Source organism: Xyrauchen texanus, chromosome 2 (genome assembly GCF_025860055.1).
Source record: "Xyrauchen texanus isolate HMW12.3.18 chromosome 2, RBS_HiC_50CHRs, whole genome shotgun sequence".
Taxonomy (NCBI): Eukaryota; Metazoa; Chordata; class Actinopteri; order Cypriniformes; family Catostomidae; genus Xyrauchen; species Xyrauchen texanus.
In genome coordinates, this window is record NC_068277.1 from 7,325,849 (window position 1) to 7,342,940 (window position 17,092).

Here is a 17,092-nt window from a genome sequence, read left to right on the forward strand (position 1 = left end):
AGCCTCCTGCACAAGCCTTTTCACAGCGCCCAGCTCAACAATCTCAGACTTCTCAGCGTCGACAGGGCGGCCGCCCTCGATCACGCTCAGACAGCCGCCGCAGACCGCCGCCCCAGCGGGCCTCGATTTAAGGTAGCGCTGAAACCAGAGCAACCGAAGTCTTCCTAACTTTGTTGATCAAGCGGCGGCTCAGTCCGCCCGCGGCGGACCACCGTCAAAGCTTTGCCCCTGTCAGTCCCCTTCTCTCAGGCTACTACAGTGGTGAATTTAGCAGCCAACAAGCCGGTGACACTGCCCGCTTGCCTGCACTCAAGCGCCGTTTTCACGGCGACCCAAATAAATCTTGTAAAGAGCAAACATGTCTTATGTGTAGAAAATGTGCCCACAACCCAGTGTTAAGCCCCTACACACAAGCATAACACATCCCGATGCCCCTATCAGAGCGCGCTCTCATAAAGCGATTCACGAACAGCTCGGCGTCAGAGTCAATGAAGAGCCTACAAATGCGTCGTGCGCCCATTCTCTGGCAGCTCTGTCACCACGACCAGCCCTATGTGTAGAAAATGTGCCCACAATCCAGTGTTCACTTCTGCACACAAGCACTGCATGTCTCGTGTCCCCACCAGAGCACGCTCACATAAAGCGATTCATGAACAGCTCGGCGCTAGAGTCAATAAATCGCCCACGAATACGTCGTGGCGCCCATTCTCTGCCGGCTCTGTTACACGGCCAGCAAACATTCCTCTGTGTGTAAGTCCGTGCCCATGACTATGCTTGCGCATCGCGTAACAGATGTGACTCTTTCCCCATTCATTCCAATCGGAAGTCACTCACAAAACAGCCTGTTCATGCTGTCTGCGAGCAATCATGCATGAACACACTAAGCGCGCTCACACATTTTGTTCAGCTCTGTGTGCGGCAATCAGAGCGAATTGGCCATTCACCCTCTAGCGTTACGCTTCAAAGCGTGGGAAGCTATTCCAGGGATATCCAAGTGGGTGTTAAGCACAATACAACAGGGCTATTTGCTACAGTTCGATCGCCGCCCTCCTCGCTTCAGAGCTGGCTCGAAACCACTGTGAACACGGAAGCAGCGTGCATGCTTCGTTCAGAAATAGCAAGCCTTCTGTGTAAAAGGGCCATAGAGAAGTGCCACCCTCTCTGAGCTGAGTCGGGGCTTTACAGCCGTTATTTTCTTGTTCCCAAGAAAGACGGCGGCCTCAGACCAATATTAGATCTCAGGGTTTTGAACAAGGTGCTTGCAAAAAGACCGTTCAAAATGCTTACAATCAGGAAACTCCTCGCGCATGTACGCCAGAGGGACTGGTTTATTTCTCTCGATCTGAAAGATGCATACTTTCAGATTCAGATAAATCCCGTCACAGGCCATTCTTGAGATTCAGCCTCGACGGCCAGGTTTATCAATACACCGTCCTCCCGTTCGGCCTGTCCTTAGCACCCGTACTTTCACGAAGTGCATGGATGCGGCGCTCGCACCCCTGTGGAGTCAGGGTTTGCGTTTTGAACTATTTGGACGACTGGCTGATTATGGCACAGTCACATATGGAGATTCTGTCTCACAGAGCAGTTCTCCTCAGCCATCTGAACAGTTTGGGTCTTGCAGTCAATTGGACCAAGAGCTCACTACAGCCCAGTCAGACAATTTCCTTCCTTGGAATAGAACTAGACTCCGTGGCGATGGCGGCTCGCTTATCTACACAGCAGCGCCGTGTTCAGCGACTAGCCGCATCTTTTCAGATGAACAGCCTCACGCCTCTGAAGAAATTCCAGAGAGTGCTAGGTTACATGGCCTCAGCCGCAGCAGTACTTCAGCTGGGTTTACTGCACATCGCCCGCTTCAGCATTGGCTAAACACCCGGCGTCTCGCCGGGCTTGGGCCACAGGCGCCAGCCCATCAAGGTGACTCAGACCTGTATATCAGCTCTGCAGCCCTGGACAGTGGCGAATGGTATCAGCGGGGAGTGACAATGGGAGCTGTATCTCGCCGAAAAGTCATCTCGACAGGCAGCGTCCAACACGGGTTGGGGCGCGGTCTCGCGAGGGCTCTCCGGTTTTCGGCCTATGGTCAGTTCAGGAAAAGCTCCTTCACATAAATTGTCTGGAAATGATAGCGGTCGATGCAGCGCTCGTGCGCTTTCTCCCGGTCATTCAGGGTCACCGCGTCCTGGTCCGTTCGGACAACAGATCTGTGGTATCCTACCTAAACCGTCAGGGCGGTGTCAGATCCAGGAACCTCTTCCATCTGACGAAACGCATACTGAGTTGGTCCCAGTGCCACCTGCGCTTCGCTGAGGGCGGCGCTGCGTGCCAGGCCACCTGAGCGGCGGCCCGGACAGACTGTCCAGAGACAATATTCCCCAGGGGAATGGTCCCTGCAGCTCAAACAGTCCAGGCGTTATGGCACCTATTCGGCAGAGCAGAGATAGACCTCTTTGCGTCCAAAGAGAACTCTCACTGCCCAATATTTTTCTCAAAAGCGAGGACACGCTGGCCCAGGACTGGCCCAGATGCCTGCTTTACGCCTTCCCTCCCATCTCGCTATTGCCACAGGTACTGCAGAGGATCAGGAAGCGGCGTAACTCGGTGCTCCTCATAGCCCCGCGTTGGGAGAATCAGACATGGTTCCCGGAGCTTACGCAGCTGTCACTGACAGCGCCGTGGCCCATCCCAGTGAGAGCAGATCTCCTCTCTCAAGCTCGTGGCACAATCTGGCATCCCCACCCAGAGCTGGAGCTGCATGCGTGGGTGATCAGCGACTACCCGTCGCTCTGCCAGAGAGTAATAAACACCATCATACACGCTAGAGCCCCTTCCACGAGAAGACTCTATGCGTCAAAATGGTCTGTGTTCTCAAACTGGTGCACCGACAGAGACCTGGACCCAGCGGACATGTGGGGTGTACGTACGCTGCTCGTATTCCTACAAGAGCTGCTGGATAAGGGCAGATCCCCATCCACGCTCAAAGTGTATGTGGCGGCCGTTCGGCGTTACGCTGAACCCCTGCACGGCCAGTCATGGGGTAAAAGCGAGCTGGTCATCCGGCTTCCTCAGGGGAGCTAGAAGGATGAACCCCAGCGCCCCATCGGTTCCTATCTGGGATCTTTCTATAGTTCTCGAAACTATGAAAGCCCCCTTTCGAACCACTTCAATCCGTGGATTTGAAATACCTTTCACTCAAAACCGTTTTTCTGACTGCCCTGTCATCAGTCAAGCGTGTGGGAGACCTTCACGTGCTGTCTGTCAGCTGCGTGTCTTGAGTTTGGACCAAGTGACTCCAAGGTCATTTTAAAGCCTAGACACGGCTATGTTCCCAAGGTGATCGGTACTCCTTTTCAGAGCACAGGTCATTTCCCTATCGGCGCTGCCAGCACCCGATAGCGAACGCGACGCCAATCTCCTTTGCCCGGGCAGAGCACTGAGATTGTATACTGCGCGCTCCGCCGCTTTCAGACGCTCTGAGCAGCTTTTTGTTTCGTTCGGAGGGCGCACCAAAGGTCTCGCCGCCTCGAAACAGACACTATCTAGATGGATAGTGGACGCTATTGCTGCTACATACGGCGTCAAAAGACCTGCCATGCCCGTTGGGCATTAGGGCTCACTCCACTAGAGGCATGGCATCCTCGTGGGCATGGTCCAGCGGGATTTCCATTCACGACATATGTGTGGCAGCGGGATGGACTTCCCCCTCCACCTTTGTCAGATTTTACAATATGGAAGTGCCCGCTCTGCAGGCAAAACTACTAGCGGTTTAATACGCTACAGCTCCCCTGGTGAGCTGCACTGATGGGTCACATTCCACACAGACCGGCACCACCGCTCTGTCGTTCCCTTCCCACTATGTGCTTATGTATTACACAATCAATGACCCGCATTCTTGCCGGCCAAATATTATTTCCCCACTCATAAGGGCTCCCGGGTCCCCCTTAATTCCCTGGGGCTCATACAGTGGATGCTTGGCACGCCGGCGTTGACAATGGGTTCCCGTAGCGTAAGCTAGCTTACATATCTGAGAGAACCTCTCGTAAGAGAACGTATCGGTTACCTAACGTAACCTCGGTTCTCTCTAGATGAGGAACGAGTATTGCGTAGCCGGCCGTGCTTCGCACTCACGGCGACTTTTCAGCTTCAGTCAATGAAAACCAGGGTTCCAGCCTCACGAACTACGCTTATATGCACTCTAGTCACGCCCATTTTGGCGGGCTTTGATGCAGTGGCGCGCGGACGCCTCTCATTGGATCGCGAGTTCAGCCCAAGCTCGTCTATAGGCTGCAGCAGTTGCCGCAGAGCAACCTATGAGCTCGCTAGATAGCCCGCTCAAGGTCTGCAGCTGCCGCACTGCGTTGACAATGGATACAAAAATTAAGGATAATTTTTTGGCTTCAATATCTCAGAAAAGATGAATCTTTCCCGTAGCGTAAGCTAGCTTACGCAATACTCTTTCCCTCATCTAGAGAGAACCGAGGTTACGTTAGGTAACCGATACGTTTTCTCATCAGTGATAGGCGGAGGCCAGACCGACTGAAAAGTGCATTGTGGCACTTACAGCACACGAGCGATCGTTCGCATCACTTTAAACGTGCCATTTGTTGGAAATTCCTCTTTCGTTATCGCGTAGCCTTCCAAGAAAACCGTGTGCAAGTTGCTGTAACTACAAAATGTACTATAACCAAGCAACGTGTTGCCGTAGTTACTGCGTTTTGCCTTTGTATGGTAGAGTTGACATAATATCTTAATAGCTGTAATGAGAGAGGATATGAAAGAGGCCTCCTACCTTTCATTGTGTTCCTGATAGACGAGCCTGGACTTCTCCAGCAGATATTTCTCCACATACGCTCTAGATAAAACCACACGACAGATTAGCCAGGGCTTTCACGCATGCCAACATCACTGTTGAGATGATATGTGTAGCTCTTACCCTCTCACAGTGCCACTCTCCTGATAGTTCACCTGGATGAACTTGCCAAAACGGCTGGAGTTGTTATTGTGGGCAGTTTTTGCGTTGCCAAAAGCCTGTGAACACACCGAAAATAAACAGCATGAGAGAGGGGACAGAGCTGTATGGAAGACAAGGAGTGATAAAAAGAAGGAATCATTAATCATCTGAGCAATGGATGAATAAACGGCACAGATGCGTCGACTAATCATCGGTATTGGACAATAAAAGCAACTAGATGAATCTGACACTGGCCGTTTATTTAAAAACAGCTGATGATCAGGGCCGATTATATCCTGTGAAAAAACATGCCAGACAATTAACTTGTGTAGTGTGTGAAAGAAAATGTCTTGTGTGGAATTACAATGAACATTGAGACAATGACAGCAGAGATGAATTTGTACACTTCTCTCGTCAGAATTCAGATTTTCAGTATGTTAATGCGAGTTAATAAGGTGCTATTTGGGGGCCTGGGTAGCTCAGCAAGTAAAGACACCTGGAGTCGCAAGTTCAAATCCAGGGCGCGCCGAGTGACTCCAGTCAGGCTTCCCAAGCAACGAATTGGCCCGGTTGTTAGGGAGGATAGAGTCACATTGGGGTAACCTCCTCGTGTCCGCTAGAATGTGGTTCTCACTCTCCATGGGGCGCGTGTTGTGTTGCATGGATCCTGCAGAGAATAGCGTGAGCCTCCACACACTAGGTCTACGCGTTAATGTGCACAACGAGCCACGTAATAAGATGCGTGGATTGATGGCCTCAGATGCGGAGGCAACTGAGATTCGTCCTCCGCCACCCGGATTGAGGCTTGTCACTACGCACTGCGTCCACACACAACTCACCACGAGAGCGAGAACCACATTTTAGCGACCAAGAAGAGGTTAACCCAACGTCACTGTATCCACCCTAGCAACTGGGCCAATTTGGTTGCTTAGCTGACCTGGATTCGAACTGGATTCAATACGGAGTCACTACGCCACCGCGAGGACTTAGAATTGGGGGAATTGGGCATGCCAAATTGGAAAAGAAAATCCAATAAGTTGCTATTTGTTTCAGTTACTCAAACTCTCTAAGGTATTGTAACATTGTTACAAACAGAATGCCAAAAATAATGTACTCTATAGCACTGTTCGTACATGTATCCAGGTAAATTACAGTAAAATAGCTGGGTTGCCTTTACTGGTAAATGTACCAAATGGGCTGTTCACACATACCATCAATAAGGTCATTTATAGGTTATAGGCAACTTCGCATTAAGGAAAATCGGCAGAGCAAAATGTACCAGTATTTTCAAAAGGGTCGTGTTCGTGTTCACACATGATCTCTAAACTGGAAATTTGTAGGTCATTTTCTAGAAAAGGCTGTATGTGTGAAAGTGACTGTGGCATGGGTGGCGTGGTCATGTGTCAGTCTGCAGGAGAGGGAAAGAGTTAAGCTGCGTACACACTGCCAGCGACTTTATCGCTGCAGGTCGCCAGTGGCTGGCGGTGAAGTCGCTAGTGGGTGTTCCCACTACTGGTTGCCTAGTAACGTTTATAAATGACATTCACGGATGTCATTCCATTGCTGTTGACAGCGAATCTCTTTTCTTGCCACTAAAAACAAACATTTTGGAGGGAAAAGACTAAATATAAATGGAATCAGTACATAAAATGCTTTATATCAAAGATGAATGAGAAACAAGGCGTGCTGTTTGCCATAGCGGCTGTTTATCTGCGGCGAAAATGCAAATGCCGGTCTGTCTGGGTCCATAAAATCCCCGCGATCTCAGATACACCTTTCCACACAGTAATTTTCTTAAAAATGTCCTTGAACGTGGGAAGAGACAAATCATAGAGCACTGGAACATTTCTAACAGCAAGAATTAGCCTTTCATCCATCTTTCCGTTACTGCAGGAGCTGAGAGAGAGAGAGAGGAGGATCACGTGAGCTCTCCCGTCGTCTCTCCTATTGGCTGTCGCTTCCGTTAGTCGCTCCAAAGTTGAACTTTTCTCAACTTTGTCGTGTCGCTGGACACGCCCACATCTAGCGCCAACGGTCGCGACAGCTCGTGTCGCCGGAAGTCGCTGTGCTCGCATTGAAAATGAATGGTATTGGCTAGTTGATTTTACGAACGTTCCATGATTGTCAGACGTCACTGGTGGGCGATGGTATTTCCGGTCTAACGCTACGTTAGGTTCATCGACGACGCCGGTAACTGTCAGGTAAGACTAGGACCAGATAAACATGGCTTTCTACACCAGATCCCTTCAACATCTGCCAAGGATAACGATAAATGACGTACACCGAATAATTCAAGCGTCATCATCGGCTCCCAAGAGCAAGAGGGAAAAGGGTTTCAAGATATACGTCTCTTCATTCATTGACAATTATGAAGGTAAGTTATGCTATGTCTTTAGCTAGCTGTAGCCCTAACGTTAGCGATGATGCTAGATGACGTTAGGCTAGAAAGTAACCTTTACAAAATACTTATTAAACGATTAATTTTAGTTGTTGGTCACATGTGGTTTTTTATATGTTCATTTTACTATCTGACATTGAATAAATGTATGGGCGTTTCTTCAACAAGGGGCACTTTTAGGCTTGTGAAGTGGAATAAAAAAACTTGTTCAAAAGTCACGTAACACCGTCTCATAAGTTTAAATTATTTGTCTAGTTTTAAGGTCTGTAAGAGGACAAACTTAGATTACAAGAGAAGTTATGAGACTGTGTTAGTCTCATAACTAAGAGTTATGAGTTATTCTGTTTTAGATAACAGCAGTGAAATGTCATTTCCACCACATCTCAATGCTGTTATTTAAAAACAGAATAACTTATGTCAGTCAAGAATTGTCTAGGATCATTTTTGTAACTAGTTTTATCAGTTTTTCCACAATGTACAATAATTATACATTTGTCAATGAGATAAATTAACTGCCCTAAGGACCAAACGGTGAACTGTACACCTGTCACACTCTGAAATGTAATATTGGTTTGGGCAAGAGCTTATTAGAAAATAAATGACTTGCATTTTTATATTAAGTAGAGCATGATCTCAGTAAATTGTGGATACACTTTTAATGTGTGATGAGAACTTTTTAAATATTTTTTAAAAATGTGGGTGGTGATGGAAATTACAATGAATTAACGTGAATGTAGAGAAACAGTGGAGATGTTTATTAGAAAAACAATTAAACTCATCACACTCAGTAAACTCAATTCACAAAGCCATTAAACATAACCACAACTGTTTTTAGTGTAGTGCTGAGTTTGATGTATACAACTGATTTGTCTCACAGATGAACGGTTACAGTGCGTGTAAATAACTGACACAACTTATGGCAAGGCAAAAATATAAGCAATAAATGATGCAACAAAATTGAATTTTCATTCATCTAAATGAAATCAATTAATATAAAAGTATAATTTAGAAATAAAAATAATATTATAATCTAAATATAAAAAGTATTGTAATGTATTATAATATAAAAAGTATTACACAAATCTACTCTTGCAATCCATATCAATTGTACTTTGGTCATATTTTTAAAAAATGACATTTTTGGTTACAAAGAACATAAAAGTGCCCATAGTCTAAGAATCACCCATATACTAATGACTTGTGTTGTTCAGTTACATGTATTGACAGTATTTGGTTATCCCCAGTATCAAGTAAAGACAGACAGGGAGAGTCAGCATCCGTGCTACCTGTCATAGATCTTTGAGGAAACATGAGAAACCTCACACCATCAGAGTAGGATGAAAGACAGTTCAGTTGTTCGTCTGATCCAACCAGTTCTGTGGCTTCAATTTGGCAATGATGGGTTAAACTGGCAAACAAATGTATAATTACCTAAACAAGTTGAACATCTTAGACAACTATCTAGCTAGCCAAACGTTTGAAATAGGTAACACTATGATGACACTTGCCTGCCCTATTAGTGTTCTAGTAGACCTACCATTCCTATATGAAACCCCAGAAGCTGGTTGTTGAGACAGTTGCTTTGCTGTTTATATTGTGTTGTGTTTAACTAACTTACTTTCTTACTAACCCTAAAGTAACCTCATTCTCTAACTCATAGTAGCTAACATGAAAAATAATGCAAAATGCACTTTTGACTTTGAGATATCTGATCAGTTTGTGATCTCTGCTGATTATAACACACTTTTTTGTTTTTTAAAAGATTGTCCTAGAAGACTCCACTCCTGTTCAGCTCTATGAGGTTGAGTGCTCCTGTGTGGCTGGCAGAGCCTATGCAATCATAATGTTGCATTACTGTATCAGACTGTACAAAACATGTGTTTGTGTGAAAATCAATGTAAATAGTTCTCTTTAAGAAATGCACATGTATGTACATAAACAACAAACCTATACAAGGTACCTTTTGTTATTATGAATTCAGTGTTAGTAGTTATTAGATTACATTAAATTTTATTGTCATTTAGCAGAGTACAGGTACAGAGCCAATGAAATGCAGTTGACATCCAACCAGAAGTGCAAAGAAGCATTAAAGAACTGTTGAGTACTGTATTATGTGCAGTTATGTGGACTAGTTATCTACAAACTCATACAAAATGTCAAACGTTGCATCACAATGTTACAATTATAGGAGCCATGTTATTGTTGAGTGTAGTATGACAGCTTGTGTCTTTGTATAATAAATGTCTGAATTAACTCATGTATTTGTGTTCCTCCTGGCAGTGTAAAAGACAATAAATGACATGTAAACATTGTCAATATTTCAGACAATTTTCTGAAAGGTATATCACAAGATACAAAAAACAAACAGCATAGTAAATTACAAAATATATAAGCAGTATATGGAAGCTCATAGAGAAAAATACAGTCCTTGGCGCTGGTAAACAAAAATTGTTCCACTCAAAAGACATGGCACAGCTCCTTGAACAAGTTTTCGACGTCCTGTGGTTATGATGAAATCTTCTAGCTTAAAATGTCGACTGCATACCCGGTGTTATCGGTAGGAGTGAAGTTCTCGCGTCTTATCTTGACTAGCCACTGAGCTCGTACCTCAGGCTGATGCGGAAAACGATGAAAACTTCAGAATTATACCTCGATGAAACGGCACATCGAGGAACACTACAATGTAATTTAGAGTTGCCAATTTGATACTGATATGTAAGACGTTTCTTATTTACTGTTAACATTTTACATACGGTACTCACTGATAGCTTGCCACTCACTCTTCCACAACATCTACATCGGAAATACCGGCAGTAACCTAAACCGGAAGTCCCCCCGCCCACCACGCAGATTTCGAACGTTCGTCGCGTCACCTGTGCACATAGCGAATTGAGTTGCTGTCGCGCGCGATGTCGCTGGCAGTGTGTACGCACCTTTAAGGAGGAGTCAGGAGACAGTGAACAGTTGAGTGTTTATTCTCAGCTTCACACACGTGCACACACACAATGCAAAAACGGCTCTTGGTGGCCAACTCAAAATAGCTTTTTCTCTCTGAATGATAGTCTGTGTTGCTCTGGGCCACACTCTCTCTTCTCCTCTGCGGATCTGGCGAGCCTTATCAGGTCTCCCTACACCATCACTATAATGAGAGACAGGTGTTAGAGAAATTACATCCCAGGTGACGAGCCTTACCGCTTTCCCTCTCCCGCAGACAGACACATGACCACGCCCCCCCACGCCACAGTGACTTATGTGTTTCTTTGAAATATGACCAGGACATGTTCATGACATTAACCATGATACCTATTTAAATGAGTACTTATTTAAAAGTAGTGGTCTGCTACATTACTTATTTGCCTAGAACAATACCTACCACACCAATGGTGACCTTATCATACAGTACATTTACATTTAACATTTATGCATTTGGCAGATGCTTTCATCCAAAGCGACTTACAGTGCCCTTATTACAGGGACAATCCCCCCGGAACAACCTGGAGTTAAGTGCCTTGCTCAAGGACACAATGGTGGTGGCTGTGGGGATCGAACCAGCAACCTTCTGCTTAACAGTTTAGTGCTTGAGCCCAGTACACCACCACCACTCCGTACAGCAGTAATACGGTTATAGTATTAGTAACAGCAGTAACAGTTGTGGCACATTTGTTTACATACTGGTTGGGTATGACATTCTAGTTCATCACATTCTGATTAAATCACAGACCCTCATAGTGAAAGTGTGCACTCCGATTTCTTATATTTTCTGTGTCTGTTCGTATTGTGTGTGTTCAAATTTCCTTTTCTTTTGTAAATACATCAGTTCAACACTCTATCCTCGAACATACTGTAACTCTTAAAACGCAAAACGGAGGTTTTTGAAAACGCACTACAAAGTGGATACATTTAAAACTGCACATCACAAATATGGAAGCACTCGTCACAGCAGAGGATTTAAAGTCTGACAGTGATCGTCTTGAAATGTATTCCCTGTTATTTTTTATGATTTTCTCCCCAATTTGGAATGCCCAATTCCCAATGTACTCTAGGTCCTCGTGGTGGCGTAGTGACTGGCCTCAATCCGGGTGGCGGAGGACGAATCTCAGTTGCCTCCACGTCTGAGACGGTCAATCCATGCATCTTATCACGTGGCTTGTTGAGCGCATTAAGCTGCGTTCACACTGCCAGCTACTTTGTCGCTGCATGTCGCCAGTGGCTGGCGGTTAGGTCTTAGTGGTGTGTATGGAGTCTAAACAGCACTGTTTCTTTACAACAAATATTATTATTAAAATATTAGGATCACGTGAGCTCTACCATCTTCTCTCATATTGGCTGTCGCTCCCGAAAATCACATTTCTTTTGCATAAATTTTGCAAACATTTCTCAACTTTGTAGGGTCGCTGGACATGTCCACATCAGGTCGCCTGCGGTCGCCGTCGCTCGTGTTGCCGGAAGTCGCCAGCTCTCATTGAAAATTAATGAGATGAGGTAGATTTGTCGCTGTGTGTCGCTGGCAGTGTGAACGCAGCTTTACTGTGTAAACATAGCATGTGTGGAGGCTTCACGCTATTCTCCGCGGCATCCAAGCACAACTCACCACGCGCCCCGCCGAGAGCGAGAACCACACATTATAGTTTCCCCATGTGACTCTACCCTCCCTAGCATCTGGGCCAATTTGGTTGCTTAGGAGACCTGGCTGGAGTCACTCAGCACGTCCTGGAATCGAACTAGTCACTCCAGGGGTGGTAGCCAACATCAATACTCACCGAGCACCTCATTCCCCAGATATTTCAAGATTTTCCATGACTGTGGAAACGCAGGAGGGTGGAAAATAGGCAATAAAACTCAATTATATCAGTTTTTGGTTCAAAGACACCTTGACTAGCATTATAAGTGGATTTCAGGGGCACAAAAAATTTAATAAAATGTTTTAAGAGTCGATTTCCCCTTTGTCCTGTTTTTTCTTTTTTGTGTGCCTATCTGGAGAGAAGGAAGTTATTTAAGTTGTATTTGTAGCTTCACCACAAGTAAACAAATTCCTCTGCGGAGCGGTTAGAGCAGCCCGAAGTCCAAGCTCCCTGCACCCACCACCAACCCAGAGGTCAATCTCGCTAAATTATTTGACACTAAAATACAACGCCAGACATCGCCCTGTAGTGTGTCAAACTTTCAGAGTGGGCTTTAACGGCTCTCAGGGGAACCGAGGACAATCTGTTCTGCCACAGTCCAATGGAATTTTGTGTAGGGCGGCAACACTTCCATACAGCTGACAGCCATGAGCTAACAGTCTGTGTGTGCTCACAGCCACCATGACGCATCTAGCAAGCAATGCAAAAGGAATAATTCACCCAAAAATAAATTCTGACCGAGGCTAAAATTCTGTCTAACATCTCCTTTGTGTGAGTCTGAGTAAATGATGACACATTTTCATTTTTGGGTGAACTGTCCCTCTAAATAATGTCTTGAAGCAAAAGGTTATGTCAAACACTGAGATAATGTTACAAATGGCCACAAGATTAATTTAGAGAAAATCCTTTTTATTACGTCATGATGAAAACCACTTGCCATACATCACATGGATGTTGCGCAGTTACTATCTCTGACATATTATTGGAGGGTGCTTAAAAAATAAGTCATACTAAAATGGAAGTTTGGAAGCTTTAGGATAAAGCGTTAGATCGGAGCAGAATCCGCTGTAAAAATGTCACCTCAACACATCCTGTGCAGTCAAAGTACAGAGCAAGTACTTTATGGCGATCACAGGACTTCTTGAGCTTAAACAGCACTCGGATTTAAACAAAGCTGGGAAAAGTGAGGATAGACATGGCAGGTTTTTTACCAATAAAAACATTCTGAACTTCTACATTTTTGACATTCCTTTTTGTTACTGCAGGAAATTCAGCTGGGATTCACATATAATTATAGTGCATATGCATGTACTCCAGGTCTTGGACAAATCGTTCATATTTTTAACACACATTTTCTAAGGTGCAGGGCGGTTATGATCATATGACATTTTGCTGGTGAAGAACTGTCATACAAATAATTGGGATGCATGATTTGTCTATGTTGTCCATTACAGAGCAAAAGAAGCCATTTATGGACTTTTCTTAAAATAAGAAAAATACAGTTTAAAACTTATAGTGTGAAAGTGGTCTTTCAGGGTGTTTTCAGACATGTAGCTCATTTGATTTGTTCTGAGACGGGGTCTAAACTGGAATGAAGTTGCATTTTCTTGGTGGCTCAGTTCGCTTTCACAAGCCAATATTTCAAAAAAGTCACATGTGAGCAAACTGTCCCCTCATTGGTCAGCAGGTTTGTGCACTGTTCCAGGATTTAGCTCATGCATAAATATACCGGTAAAAATTAATATATCTGTATTATTCAGGGATTTTATGTCATTGTAGCAAAGGGTTGTGCATCGAGTAAAAGATCGATCTTGTGATTTAAGAATCGATAGAAGACCACAAATCATCGGAAAATCTATATTTTTCCCAACCCCTATAGAGTACAAAAATGTTGCACTCACTCACTCACTCACTCACTCACTCACTCACTCACTCACTCACTCACTCACTCACTCACTCACTCACTCACTCACTCACTCACTCTCTCACTCTCTCTCTCTCTCTCTCTCTCTCTCTCTAACACGTAAAAATGGTTCTGAATGTGGGTCTGGGTAGCTCAGCGAGTATTGACGCTGACTACCACCCCTGGAGTGGCGAGTTCGAATCCAGGTCAGCTAAGCAAGCAAATTGGCCCAGTTGCTAGGGTAGATACAGTGACGTTGGGTTAACCTCTTCGTGGTCGCTAAAATGTGTTTCTCGCTCTCGTGGTGAGTTGTGTGTGGACGTAGTGCGTAGTGACTCGCCTCAATCCAGGTGGCGGAGGACGTATCTCAGTTGCCTCCGCGTCTGAGGCCGTCAATCCACGCATCTTATCATGTGGCTTGTTGAGCGCGATACCGCGGAGACGTAGCACGTGTGGAGGCGTCAAGCTATTCTCCGCGGTAACGTGCTCAACAACCCACTTGCTAAGTTGCGTGGATTGACGGCCTCAGACGTGGAGGCAACTGAGATTCGTTCTCCGCCACCCGGATTGAGGCGAGTCACTACGCCACCATGAGGACTTGGAGCGCATTGGGATTTGGGCTTTCCAAATTAGGGAGAAAAGAGGATGAAAAAAATGATAATGGTTCCGAATAGTCAAAAAGTTGCTTACGGCATTCTACAGGTGTCTGTTCTGCTGCTATCCAAAAGAGAAAAGCTATAGTACTAAAATGACCTCAGTAATTATTAAACAACTCCTATTTTAAATGTGCCAAAAGCTATAATCAACGTTTTGATTAGGAATTACAGTGATGTGCTGACCTACAGAGTCCTTCTCCGGAGATCCATCAGGTGTGCTCATGGTTTTTATACTGATATTGTTTGTGGGTCATTTTGCATTAGCATCAAAAGTGAACCTCTCCAGAGTTTGTTTGCAATCGGGCCTCGTCCAGGTTGTTAAAACAAATTCAACAAACCTATCGGTTTGCGCTGTTCAGAGTTGCATGCCTCAACTTAGTCATTTCAGACCTTCTTGGTATTTATTTTACAAGATTAATATAATATTCCTTTATATATCACTTCAATCTATTATGACGGACTTCAGAGGATGAAATGATGCCAACTCCAACCTGCATCACCTCGGTCTATTTATGGACTACGATCCTGAAATGAAATGCTTAGACTAACAATTGCCAACAAAAGCCTTCATCAGCCAATTAACAAGGACAATTGCATCTATGTGAACTTCTGCAATTAATCAAGATGGACTTCAAAGACTTTGGTCATTAATCTTACAGTTCAAACACAATCGATGTTTAATCACTGACCCTTAACACTTAGTTTAATAATTTTAAACCATGATTTTACCTATACATAATTAATATTTACATTACATTCAAAATGTTAGCCAGAGGGAACTGGCCCCTCAGTGAGTCTGGTTTCTCCCAAGGTTATTTTTCTCCATTAATCAACATCTTATGGAGTTTTGTGTTCCTTGCCACAGTCGCCTACAGCTTGCTCACTGGGGTTATTAATACAATTATCATTTAATTATTTTTAAACACTATTAAAAATCGTATTTTATCGAAATTACACAATGATGATTAATCGACTTTATAGACATTACAGTTTTATCGTCTGTTAATGCTGATATTCTGTAAAGCTGCTTTGAAATGATGTGTCTTGTGAAAGGCGCTATACAAATAAAACTGAATTGAATTGAATATAGATAGCAATTTCTGATTTGAAAAACGCACAATTTTAAGTGCACGATCATCAGGATTTAAAGCGCACAATTTTCAAGGTTAGCACCATGCCTACTAAGAACATAAAATCGATGCTACCCATCATGCATCTTGCTGCTTACTGGCAGTGGTAAAACCGCCACAGATTAAACTACAAGATCTTAAGTGAGAGAGCGCGTAAAATAATCCACAATTACAGAAATCAACGGACACATGAATCGTGAATAAAATGACTTCAAAAAGGCAGAAAGTGGAAGTTTGTGGCTTTTCCCGGCACAAGAAACAGGGGAACAATTAACGAACATTTGGAAGAGCACCACAGATGACTTTGTGTAAGAGCTTTGCAAATGGATCCCAAGGGTTCAATATTTAAACTATCCGTCACTCACACAAACACACATCAGCCTGTTCTAATCACACGCCGCATCTTCTAATGACTGAAAGAGGTAAATATTACTTTGCCAGAGAGATGTCACAGGGAAAATACTGTCAGGGTAGTTCCAGTGTGCGAAGACTATAATCCTCCCCATGTGTGAGCGCAGCATGTGTCTGTGCCTGCGAGAGTCACTGGCTCTCTTTCAGCATGTCCTCACTAAGTGTAATGTGATCAAATCAAATAATAATACATTCTCAAATCTCTTCCACATTTAATGAAACAAGTTTTTTTCTTAAACCACAACTGCGACAGGCAACAAGATGATGTGTCAGTCTATGACGCTAGGTAGCCCCGCCCACAATGTAATCTAATTGGTCCAAAATTGTGCTCCACTAAGCTATTAATTAAAATCAATATGAAATCCAAATTAGAGAATGGAATCATGAGGAAGTGAACAATTCCAGTTCTGATTCCAATTCTTTTTTAACGGACTTAGCATCCACTGATCCTTAATAAACACATCCACTAACATGTTCAATTGTGATATGATGTGACATTTTTGCATCAGTGTATTTGCATAATAAGAACATTTGCAAATAATCATAAAACCGGTTAACCATGATTTTTTCTCAGACTAATCTAACCCTCAAAAACTCACACCGTGGCATCCCTATAGTTTACACAGACTTTTTTTTAAGATATTTAATTCATAACATTTTTGAAAATTCCTCTGATTACAATAATCGTGTGCCTTAAAGGACACATTTTCCTACAAACAACCATCCAGTAAAAATACTTTTATTCAGTAATCAGAAGGTCGCTGGTTCGATCCCCACGGCTGCCACCATTGTGTCCTTGAGCAAGGCACTTAACTCCAAGTTGCTCTGGGGGGATTGTCCCTGTAATAAGAGCACTGTAAGTCGCTTAAAAGCGTCTGCCAAATGCATAAATGTAAATGTAAATGTAATTCTTTGTAAATAACAAAGACGGAGATGAAGAAATTAATGACTTGACTCTTTGATTCTCTATAAAGAACCGGCTGATAAGGAGACGTTCGTTTGTAAGGTTGCGCTGTAT

General features: G+C 44.1%; 1 protein-coding gene across 1 annotated transcript in view; it reads right to left on the bottom strand.

Moving 5' to 3' along the window:
* Window positions 1-17,092, bottom strand: part of myo9aa (myosin IXAa) — a 185,454-nt gene that overhangs the window by 88,172 nt on the left and 80,190 nt on the right. The window contains 2 exon segments of the mRNA XM_052146821.1: window positions 4,793-4,855; window positions 4,937-5,031. Coding sequence (XP_052002781.1) covers window positions 4,793-4,855; window positions 4,937-5,031 — 158 coding nt within the window.